Genomic DNA, 13148 nt, shown 5'->3' with positions numbered 1-13148 from the left:
CAGACATACCGCTGTGCCACTGGGGGGGCCAAACTTCTATGAACATGACACTTCGCTCTTTAAAAACGTAATCAAATAGCCACTATAAAGACCACACGCTAGGTCTCTTATACAACGTTATTTGATTTTATGTGCGTTCTGCAAATCATATACATTCAGAATTTTTTATTAATAGCATATTAAAAGATTTTATGTAATTTTCTAAGCTCTTCAAACAAAAGGACTAAATTATTTGTTAAAGTTATTATCAAAAATGTATTATTTTGTACTCAGAAATATATATTTAACTGCATAAGTAACAAAGATATCGAAATTTAAGAATAGATTAAACAATCGCCAAGTTATTTATTTTTATATTTTAAGATGATGACGTTTCTAGCTTGCGCTCTTTGTCAGATCGTACAGCTAGCTCGAAACGTCATACTCTTAAGATCAAAATATGAAAAAAAACTTAGCGATTGTTTAATCTATTCTTCAATTGCATTATGTTGCACTCAGTTTGTTTAAACACCTTACAAAATTACAGAAAATTATTAACATGTTATATTCAGTGAAAAGCCATAAACGTATTTAAAATTAAATATTTGTTTTATAAGCATTCATAAGATACTTTTAAACGAAAGATATACATTTTTTATTAAAACTGAATCTTTCGAATATTTGCGAAACTCATACATACACAAGAGGTAAATTGAATATTTTGAGTTGATTCAATTACAATGCAGAGATAGAGCAGTTTTATCTCTATAACAATTCTACGCAACAATCAGCAGAACCTAGTTATATGATTTATATGTGGAGCATACAGCTTTCGATCAAATTAAAAAAATAACATTTGCAGTAAAAATTGTTCAGATAGTGAATAAAAACGCCAAACTAGATTATCATTCGATATTTTTATGCAAAGTAGATTTAAACAGAAGCATGAACTCTACGAGTTCATTAGCATTACAAACAAATAAAGTGATTTCGTAACCAGAAAGCTAGATTTAAGAAACATTTACTATTAAGGAATTTAAGAGAAAATGAGTTAAATTTCCTTACAAAGAAACTTTCTTACGTGGACAGACATGTAGAGAAAAGGCATTTCGTGGTAGAACATTTTTTAGAGGTTTACGTCAGCGTAAAGGCAGAACTTACGTTCCTTGGCAACGAGAGAATATTGTCCTTATTGTTATTACTGTGCCCATATTATATAAAATTTGAAGAACTCGACTATACGTGATTGTATATAGAAAATATAATTTACTTGAAAGAATTCATTTGCTTCCATTTTCTCCTATTAACTTTCGTTAAAATCTCACATATTCTGAAAAGGTGCATGTAAGTCCCCGTTTTGATTGCCTGACTTTTCCGCTGTAAATAAAATATGTTCTGGCATGACATATACGCAAGTGTGTACCATACAATTACCGTTCCATTTTCTCCAACTTTCAAGTGAATGTTCAAGCGAATCAATAACGACGGATATAAAATGGTTTAGTGCTACATTTCTCGCTTCTGACTCTGTACAACTCAGATGCTACAAGGCATTGACGGCAAAAGTCGTACTAGTTTAGTGTACTCAAACACTAAATGTAAAGCAAAATGAAAACTCCACCAATTTTGCCGTCTACTACCAGGTCAACTTCGAAACCCTGTTATTTTTGTAGTTTATTCTTGGTATCACATGGCATCTGTGAAATGCATTAAAAGCTGCAATGGCGAATATTCCTATTGAATTTTTATCCTTTAATATTTAGTTTCAGTTGTTCAGCTTGATATTTAAAATGTTTCAGTTGTTCAGCTTGATATTTAAAATGTTTCAGTTGTTCAGCTTGATATTTAAAATGTTTCAGTTGTACCTTGATATTTAAAATGTTTCATTTGTTCAGCTTGATATTTAAAATGTTTCAGTTGTAAGCTTGATATTTAAAACGTTTCAGTTGTTCAGCTTGATATTTAAAATGTTTCAGTTGTTCAGCTTGCTATTTAAAATGTTTCAGTTGCACAGCTTGATATTTAAAATGTTTCGGTTGTTAAGCAGGCTGATTTTGATATCAATCTTGTAGTTATAAATTCAAACGACTAAAATAGTTTTAAGGCATTAAATGTTTTGAACAATATTTTAATTGACATTGGATATTTAAAAACCGCGGTGGATATAATAATGTGTTATAAAGATGTTTTTTATCATTTAACTCATATGAATGAACCAAAACCTGTAATGAATATTAAGCCATGGAACAAAAGTTTTAAAAATATACTGCTAGCTTTCTTTTTAACGTTCTTTTAAAAGTAAATACGTACAGTAAGTTGTACTTTATGGCAAAACAACATTCAGAAGTAAAAAGTGGGAATTTTAAGGTATTTTGGCGATCACAATGTATATTTAAATCAATATGTTTTCTTTGTTTAAATAAACACAACAACTTTCTAATCAGTAAAGAAATACATTATAGAATTTTTAAAATAACAATAAATTATATCATCTTTCTTAAGTCTTCTCTTGTATAACCAATGTGTACAGCAAACTTTTCAAAGGTAGCCTAATCAATCTCCAGTTACAGCAATTCTGCCTTTCAATCAATCTTCATTTGTAAAGCTCTTAATAGTCGAAACCAAAATTGTAATTAGTGGCTACTGTCTCCTAAAATTACATAAATATATCAAATTCTTAAATGTATATAAACTCACCCAGTTTTCCATAGAATTTATGAAATCACTAATTTATTGTTAATTGTGGAAAATTTTATGTTACTATAACTGCAAACTGACTTTAGTAATCCAGCACAGGTAAAAAAAAATACTTTTCAAAGAAGTTGGACATATTGTCTTTGACAATACAAGTTTAACTGCTGTCGACAACTCGCACAACAGCAATAGTTTTAGTTGGGAATCTTAAGACTGAAATTTAGAAAGATTTCTGTGGCCTAAACATCGAGAGCTAAGCTACAACCTGTCACTCTGGATATGCTCTATATCTACAACCTGTCACTCTGGATATGCTCTATATTTACAACCTGTCACTCTGGATGTGCTCTATATGACTTCTTAGGAAGCGGGTCTAAAATTCATTGTGTAGCTATTTTTACCTTAAATGTTATTTAGTTTTTGTATAAATAATAGACATAACTTTTTTTGGTGAAGTTCAATAGTACAACCATCTGATAAAAAAAGAGAAAAATATTTCTTATATTTTTGAATCATAATAACAGATTTCTAAGAACCATTTACATAGCTGGCGCCCACCCTTTTGTTGGTAATTTTCGCTAAACTAGCAAATATATTTATTTAAATCATTGGTTTACTATTCATAGTATTCTGAGAAGTAGTGAATTTCTGAATGTCAATATAAAAATCGCTTCGTAAATAAAAGTCCGCCACCAAACTTCATGGCATCAAAAGAGAACCTTTCATGCAAACTGTTAAATTAACTTCAAAGATAAATCTATACATTGTGGGCTCCATATCGTTCTACTGAAGAAGATCTAAAGTGAAACGTAAAAAAAGAAATAATACTTTCCACTGGAATTTGATCGTCGTACTTACAGTTGATCGTTAATCAGTCAAAAAAATAGAATAATTTCTTACCTAAATATAAACTATTACGAATGCACTAGCTCCAATAACACATTTTCACTGCTGATATATATATGTATGTATGTATTTGATAATTACTATGGTATAATTATTTAACATTTCACCGTAGATCCGCTTATCATTGAAGTTATGGTTGGGCGTCAAGTTGAGCTACCTTGTGACATTCGTAGACCTACTGGTGACGACTCGGTATCTCTTATTTTGTGGTACAAGTCTGATATAAACGCTCCGATTTTTACCGTTGACTCCAGACATGGGCCTCTGGAAAAGGCTGAACATTTTTCTTCAGATACGTTAGGGTTAAGAGCATCTTTTAACCTCGTAGTTGACCCCGCCATTTTAACCATAGACCCAGTGAAAGAAACAGATAATGGGGAGTACCGCTGTCGTGTGGACTATCGGTGGGCTCGGACGATCCATAGGGTCATCGACCTGAAAGTAATCGGTAGGTCTAAGAAAAAGTTAAACATATTTGAGTATATATATCTATATAGTAGTATAAGTTAGGTGAAATATATACAGGGGCGTAGCTGGAACGTTAATAATATGTAGCCGTGTAGAGCAAAGGTCCCTGAAGGACCTTCCGAAACGCCAAGGGTTTGCGTTCAATATGTCGCAGACAGTTTACAGGTGAACGTATGGTTACGCTGTGTATTTTTTTACACTTTTGCTTCAAAATGTTCAATATTGAATACATAGATTCTAGTGTGGTAAAATTAAGTACTGAGAAAAAAGGAAAACATGTGAAACCATCGTCTGTGTTTTTGTTTATAGGGAGCTACGCCCCTGATATATATATTGTTTGTCTTCATATGCTGATAGTACAGGCTACGTTACCTGTTATATAATTATATTTGTTTTGATTGTATATACTAGTAGAAGGTTAAGTGACATCGTGTATGCGTCTATATGCTGCTTGGAAAATAAGTGAAACCATGTTCAGTAATACTTTGTGTGTGTCTTGATGGTGCTTGAAGGTTAAGTGATCTTACGTATATTTGTATTTACGTAATATATTTCCCTTTATACAGTTGTGGTTGGATTTTCTATGCATTTTAACATTCAGCAACTTTCCATAAACATGAATCTGGGGTTTCTCACGTGTATAGATGTTGCCAATAAAGACAAGTTTTGCCTTATCACTGATCTATTGGTGTTGGTGTACTTCCAAGCTGTCCTTGGGAGGTTATCAAAGTGGAAATATGGAACTGCTGCAAACGCTGTAATTATCAGTAGAAGGAGGCGACATCAATCTCAGTTCAGTTTTGGTGGTGTTTCTTATATGATTCCTGAAAAACTAACATTGATCTGAGAGCAGTCAGCAAATGTTCTTTGGTTATTCATTAAATGTTGCTATACCAAAACACTAAAGCTCAATACTGCTCTGTTCTAACATCAAGTCCTCTGGTAGAACAGCGGTAAGTTTACGGACTTAAACGCTAAAATCCGAGGTTCATTTCCCCACGGGAGATACAGCAAATAGTCCGTGGCTTTGCTCTAAAACAAACAAACAATCTAGCATCAATAATACTTTTCCAATATTTGTCTTTGTTTAATATATTCCATCATTTGGATTTTCACGTTTCTCTCAGTTTTTGTTTTTTTTTACTTTCTTTAATCATATCACTTTGGATAGATTGAGAACTGTGAGCTAGCTGGTATTAGCTTATTCTAATTCTGAACTGTATCATGTAAGGTGTTCAAATGTCATAAAATGAGTTACCGTCACATTGTTCAATAACAAATTCTGTCATAGGTCAACAGTAGCTCTGACTGAGGCTTTTCCACAGGGGGCTTGATCGTTGCTTGTTTAGTATAGTTGCTTCTGTAGTATAGAGTTACAACGCCATAAAACCATTTGTTAAGCCATTTACAGCCAGTTGAAGTTTTGATTCAACAGCACTGCAGGAAGAGCAGTTTGGTTATTAGTAGGCAGGATCCATGTTAAGTATTTTTTCCTCGTAGATGTCCAGTCTCGCCGGTGAGAGTTCAAAGGTGGAGGGTAGCACTGTTTTATCACACATTGACCATGCTCAAATAAGTATGATCCGTAGTATGTTATTATTATATTTTTCTCTAGTCTGCTGTTATTTTCCTGATATACATCAGTGGTGAAATTGTGTTAACAAATTAGCTGGTATTACTTTAAGATGAAACTTGGACTTTTAATCAATAGCTGGTCACTTCAGTCTGAGCTAATGTTCCATTCGCTGTTAAATAAAAAGGTCAAATTTGAAAAAACTTGGATATCTACTTGTGTATCAATTATAAGAATCTGACAGAGTCCGACAAGAGCTAAGAATCATTGAGAAACTGATTGATCATGCAGCTTGGTTTTGAACTAAAGGATATCATTCACACACGCACTTATATCCAGATGACTATTGAGAACTCTGTAGTAGAGTCCGCAGTTCCAATTCAAATAGAAAGAGAAGTAATCCAACCAATGTCATCCATTGTTTTGAAAAGCAAAACTTGAATCTAGTAGTCCTAGCCAGCAAGAACCTTTAGGATACTCCCAAAGATCTAGTGGAATGCGGAACTGAGAGAGCGTGCATTGCAGAAGTAACATTGAACCAAAATGTTGGCACACCACCAGCAGGACCACAAAAATAAAGAACTAAAATATCTGTTTCCAAAGCTGAAGAATCAGAGGTTAGTTAAGAAATTATCAAGTAACTTGGCCAGGGAGTCCACCGACAAGGCTACCAACAATATAAATGGTGCAGTACCATCAACTCCAGAATAATAACTTCAACATTGAGGTGTCTGCGAACTTCCAAGGAGGCACTAATGATACCACTGATCATAGTACTAGTGGGACTGGACTTTCCACCAGTAGAGCACTGATGCTGCCTCTCTGATGCTCAGGTTTTTCTTTATATTGTGATATGGGCAATTATACTCAAAAAGGACTACTTCAGGGACGAAAGCAAAGTAAGGTTATCCAGGACTGAATCACACAGAAGGTAAACATATTTTTAAAACGCTGAAGACAGTTATTGGTGGACGGCCAATAATCCATCACTGCCTTAGAAAATCTCCTTTCAAGCATCAAGTGATCTGATGTCAAAGATCCTTACCATATATATATATATATACATTCTTTTTATATATAATTTTTATATTTGCGTTTACTTTTTGTACGTTTCATTGTAAGTTCTTTTCATAAACTACTTTGTTTTATTTGTCATTTTGTTTTGTAGTTTGTACAATTTTGTTTTAAAGTTACTGATTGCTAGGTTTCAAGATAGTAGTTTCTTTGTGTTTGTTATAAGTAAGGTTTCGTGTTGTTTGTTTTCAAATCTTTTTTTGTATTTGGATGTATTGATATGTATTTTACTGTGTGCGCATTTAAACAATACATTACAGGACACTATGTTGTATAACTATAACCATTTTCTTTTATTTTCACCATTATAAATTGATTTTGAGTTAAGCTCTAGTATGCATAGTTGATAATTTTCTGCTTATACGTTTTACCTTTGTATCATGTATTAGGTTCATTTTACTGTGTTTCGTTGTGTTCATTTTATTTCTTGTTTTGGTTTTTGCTATGACTTCTAGTTTGAGGTTCGATTATTTCATTTTACTGTGTTTTAGTTTGTATTCAATAAGCGTGTTTTTAATTACGTTAGTTTGCAGCTTTGTTATTTGAAGTTTGTGATCTAACATTTTGATTTTAACTATTTGCTCTGATTTTGTTTAATGACCAATTAGCCTGTTTCATTTCATTTATATTAATTTTAACGTAGTTGTGCATCATACTGAGTTATTGGCACAATTGACTGTTCTGGTGCAGATGATTTGTTTTTCTACTTTGGAGGTTATTTTGTTCTATTTAAATTTTGTATCTGTAATATGTGCATATTGTATGTTACGTTTATAAATTTTTTACATTACATTGAAATTTACTATTTTAAGGATTTTTTTGATTTGTTAACTTAGAATCATGTTTCAATACAATCAATATGAGCCAGAATACATCTTGGTTAATTTTGTTTTACTTCGACGAAAATCTAGAATTAAAGATGGGAGAGTTGTGGTATGCTAGTTGATCACGTATACAATTCATATGGTTTAGATTGGGTTTACTTTTCTGTTTTAAAATTCATACTTTTTCAGTAATTTCTCTAGGGATCCATTTTGGAACAAGGCCATTATATATCTTTAATAAAGGTCCCGGCGTAACCTACATACTAGCCTGATTGACTGTGTTTCCGAAGGGCTATGATTCGCGTCCCGTTGCTGCTGAAATAAAAAGAAATTACGATCTTTATTTTAGAGTCATGCGTTATAAGAGAGACCCAAGAGTTATTATTAATTGCTGTTGACTAGCTGCCATTCATTTTGTTCATTAGTTTAAAATTATAGACAATTAGTGCAGATAACCTTAGTTTAGCTTTGTTCAAATATCTCAAACAAAACAACCATAATCTCTGGTAACTATGTACATTGTTGCCTGATGAAGAGGGCGAAAGCTCGCAACTAAAAGTATTTTAATGTATAAATACATAAGTCCATGTATAATTTTACATATTAATTTATCTATGTTATGAGTCTTAAATAACAATCTCTGGTAACTGTTGCGCTGCGGTTTGTTGTCTCTATAACTCCGCTCATCTAGATAGTCTTTGTCTAATAATGATATGTTGGTTTGTTGACAACTCAAGCTAGCCTTGCAGTGTTACCTACCCAACAATAACGTGTGGAGATAGCGTTTTCGCAAACTATTCTCCCTGTAGGCGATTGGACACCTATCATAGGTGACGATGATCTTAGATAGGTTTGGTTGATTTTTCTTTAGTTCTTATTTTATCCAATCTAACTTCGATGATGCCAAGGTTGATCTGAAACATTTCAGTTTAGTTTAATTTCATCATTGACACTTCTTTCCCGTTTTGTTTTATCCTCTGATTTTTGTTTTTGACTTACCAATTAGACCTGATTTCTAAAAGTTTTCAAAATAAAGATTCTTTTGTGTACTGTAACACCGATTGTTATTTCTTCCTTTTAAAAGAGTTACTGTATTAACATTTGTTAAATAATTTATCTGTTTTGTTTTAAACTCACCTTTGAGATAATTATTTACTGATAACGAATACAGATATTAGTGTTTTTGTTTAAATACTTGTAATAAATTAAGTAAACTCCTGCGTACAGCAATATTTTTTGTTTAAATGGTGATACTAACATAAATGAAATTTATATATATCTCTGTCGACATGCTAGTAGTAAAACGAATTAAATCATATAAAAAGATGTATATTTCTGTTTGTCTGTATATCCTAGTAGTAAGTTATTTTTAAGTGACAATTTGTATAGAAATATTATTGACTTGAATTGGTTATAAATACAATAATTACTTTCAGTTTACTCTTACCCATACTACAATATTAGAAGTTTGTAATCTCTGCTGACAAGACTGAAGTTCCGTAGAACAACCTCAAGCTTGTTTCTCTAAGAGTATATTACCAACATATAAAATCTGATTTCTTTAGTTAGTATTATGATCGAAAATATTCTTTTGTTGATTCTTGATGTAATAAGAAATGTCGTGTTTTGGAATTCTGATAAACTAAGAATCATTTTTGTTATTCAAGGTAAACTTAAATTTCATCATTATATACGTATAAATACATTTACGTGTATAGACAACATATAGTAGCGATAATAATAACAGATTGAACAAGAAAACACTCGTTTTCCTGGAAAAGTTTGTAAGAATTGAAACTCTTCTTTGAAGAACATCAACAGTGTCTCTCCATACGTTATCTCCACATTTTGTTCTGTAATAATGATAAAAACAATCATTCACCTCAAAAAAGTCATCTATTAGACACCATCTAATGAGGATTAAATGTGTTCTTCATCATGAACACTGTTATTTCTGTTTGGTTAAATACAGTAAATAACGAGTATAGTTCAAACATTAACTGAATATTTTATAATTTTCAACATGACTACAGAAAAAAAATAAGACAAAGAATTTAGAATTATTGCTTTGAATAATAAAAGAAAACCCGGGACGGTAAGTTTCTAAGATACTTAATATTTCAAAGTGTGCGGTTCAAATAACATTTGAGCGTTTTTCTGCAATTGGGAGTTAAAGTTCAATAGGATGAAGCGACACAGAAAATATAATCGAAGGGGGGATTAGCATCATCCAAAATAAATTCAAATTAAATTTATTTCCAAAAATCTCCAGAAAGAAATGCATAACATCTGTAGGATCAGAATCAGCAACATTTGATATTTGGAAAAAAAAAAAAGAGAGAGAAATCTAAAAGAAAGGGTTATAGCAAAAAACAACAAAAGAAACAGCCTAATATTTCATGTGTGAATGAATGAAGCGTTTAAACTTTCCACACGATCACTAATATTTAAAGAATAAATGAAGCAATGTTTTGTGAGCTGAAGAAACAGCTTTGATTTTTTGGAAACTCGAAATTGCAGATCTTGAATAAAAAGAAACATTACAACATCCTAATTTGTCACGAAGTGCTCAGTTGACGAAGCTAATTGGCCCTGTTTTTGAAGTTCACCAAGATAATGATCTAAAACGTGCTGACATGCTGAATAAGAGGTATGTGATGGATCGGAAGGCGCAGTTAATAAGCAGGCATGAATGAACCAGCCCAACATCTTGATGCTTATTCAACTGAAAATGAGTAACACCAGTTGGAAAGTAATGTTACAAAAAAGAGGCCAGCTAATCTTCGATAATTTTGGAGGTTTAACAACCAAACTAAAATGAAATACTAGTTAATAATCCACAAAGTTGATAGTACCCATGTTTCACCAATAACATCATAATGTTAAGGCTAAAGGAGAACATGGTTGGGTTGATAGTACCCATGTTTCACCAATAACATCATAATGTTAAGACTAAAGGAGAACATGGTTGGGTTGATAGCATCCATGTTTTACCAATAACATCATAATGTTAAGACTAAAGGAGAACATGGTTGGATTGATAGCATCCATGTTTTACCAATAACATCATAATTTTAAGGCTAAAAGAGAACATGCATAGTACTGTTGTGTTCAGCTTGTAACTTTTCAAAATGAACTACTTATGTTTAATATTGTAAATACTACAAACATAACATGTAGACCAAACAAAAACACTTGTTTTACAATCTTTCTGAAAACTCAAGTGTTAATTAATTTTTGTTTAAAGTTCAAGAAAGAACTGTCGGAATGAGCAGTGTATGCACACAATATTTCAAACGTCAACATATCTGAACCAATAAACAGTATTGCTTGTACCACAGTTCTTGAAGATATAAAAGCACCACTTAATTATTAACATTTGCAAGTTTGTTGTAACTTATCAACGCATTGTCAACATTAAACTCTGTAAAGAGAACTGACATCTTCATCTTTGTTCTTAGATTTGAACGAGCAAATTTACCTGAAAAATACATATAACTTAAAATTCAGAGTTTTGTTTTTTAAATATAATGTTTCAAAGGAAAAGAAAAATACTTATAATTTTATTTTTAACGTTAAATTCTACCATAATTGAAATTTATGTAATTGTACTTGTTTGGTTTATTAGGTTTATACTATTGAAAAGAAAAATATTAAGACTTACTTTCCTATTGTAACATCTATTTCAAACCCAACGCGCCACTTTAAATGTATATAAACTAAGTACAGCCAGCTCAGTAGACGTCTGCTCTTAATAAACCCTCAAATGGTGACTCACATATGACACGAGACATTTTCCATAACTCACAAATGACTTAAGACATTTTCCCTAACTCACGAATGATTCAAGGCAGTCTTTGTATTACACGACAGAAAACTATCGCGAACTTCCATACATCACCTTAACTAGCTAGAGTAGTATCTCAACTTCTACCACTCCAATTTCTTTTTTCTTGTGTTTTAACCCTGAACCATACATTTCTTTACTTTAACACAATTTACATGCGATATGTAGAGCTGTAAATATCGTACGGTGTATGTATGTCATAATAATACGTTTACCATTAATATGTATTGTACATGAATCTAATCATCTGCAAGGAGAAATATTTAAAAACAAAATGAAATTGAATGTAAACTTATTGTCTGTTAATTAATATACAATCACCAATCATTAGGTTGTAAAACCGAAGCGAGCTTTATCAACAATAACTGTCAGTCAAAAAAGAAACTACCTTCATATAATGATTGCTCTTTCAAATAACTTGTTAAATATGTTCAAACATTACCAACGTGTTTTATTTGTTTACTATATATCTCTCTCTCGATGTCTTAATGCATTCCTGGACAATGTGATAGCATCAAAGAGAGAAAGAAACAGAAACAGAATTTTTTAATTTCGGTTTAAAAACAAAAGAATATATACTGCACATGGAATATTGTAAACCTGTCAGGGAAAGTTTGTTTTCGTACTTGAGATGCATAATTAACCTATACACACATTCTTCCAGTGCCAGTTAAGGAAATCCTGATTGTCAACCAAAGGAATCAATCGTTATCTGGGATCATTGGACCTTACAGTGAAGGCTCCGAGCTCAGTCTGGTGTGTTACGCTGTAGGCGGTAAGTTATATATCTCAGCCAATGCATTTGTAATCCCACAGCTATCCCATTAATGAGTTTTTTATGCAATATTTAATACATTAGGTAATGAAGAGCTAAGATGTAATACATAGCTTGGGAAAAGTCTTGCAATTTTGTTCATTTCCAAATACTTAAGATAAGAAAAACTTACCACTAGTCCTATAAAAATAGCTGTAAAAGAGAAGAAATCTTAGGGTCTATCTTCATACTCTAGTCACCATTTTTATTAACTGATCAATCAACACATCTATGCTAATGTTATTATGATGATATTGTGATTTTCCATACTTTCAACCTAAAACTTTGCCATAAAGTTTCCAATTTTATTTGGAGATATATAGATAGTATTATCTTTTTACATCAGTAACGATAGAAGAAGAACGAGAGGTATAGTGCGTTAATACTTCTGTCCCAGTAATTTAGTGCTGGATTTTGTACGGTAACGTACAATTTCTTTTCAAATCCTTTCTATCCATGAGAAACTTTGAAAAACCTGTCATTATGTATTTCTATAGTCTTCTTGACACAGTCCACGAGTCGTAGATAGATTGTACCATCTGTAACAAAATCTGATCTAAAATATATTAATAAAGAATAGATAAGGACTGATATAAAATCAATTATTCTATGTTTAACTAAATTCACCATCAGCGTGCTTATTGAAACGTCTAAAGTAACTTTTTTAACTTGCCTATCATTCCTATTAAGCTATTTGAATAAGATTTTATTCTATATTTTGATACTTCAATTACATTTATTCCATTTAGAATATTTCTACAAAAATTAATAAATCATAACATTATTTGCCTATTGGCTAGAACACTTGACTTGGAATCTGCGAGTCGCGGGTTCGAATCCCTTCACCAAACATGTTTGTTCTTTCGGCCGTGAAGACGTTATCATGTGACGGTCAATTCCACTTTTCATTAGTAAAGAATAGCCGAAGAGTTGGGGGAGGGTGGTGTTAATTAGCTGCCTTTCCTCTTG

General features: G+C 32.0%; 1 protein-coding gene across 1 annotated transcript in view; it reads left to right on the top strand.

Moving 5' to 3' along the window:
• The window catches only part of LOC111085257, a 172740-nt gene extending 160186 nt beyond the window's left edge, over positions 1-12554 (top strand). The window contains exons 4-6 of the mRNA XM_022382962.1: positions 3692-4027; positions 12030-12140; positions 12526-12554. Coding sequence (XP_022238670.1) covers positions 3692-4027; positions 12030-12140; positions 12526-12554 — 476 coding nt within the window. The remainder of the gene's footprint in view (positions 1-3691; positions 4028-12029; positions 12141-12525) is intronic.
• Positions 12555-13148: the final 594 nt, after the last annotated feature.

The sequence above is a fragment of the Limulus polyphemus genome, unplaced genomic scaffold (genome assembly GCF_000517525.1).
Source record: "Limulus polyphemus unplaced genomic scaffold, Limulus_polyphemus-2.1.2 Scaffold296, whole genome shotgun sequence".
Classification (NCBI taxonomy): domain Eukaryota; kingdom Metazoa; phylum Arthropoda; class Merostomata; order Xiphosura; family Limulidae; genus Limulus; species Limulus polyphemus.
Note: the sequence above shows the minus strand (reverse complement) of the source record. Positions and strands in the feature narration are given on the sequence as shown.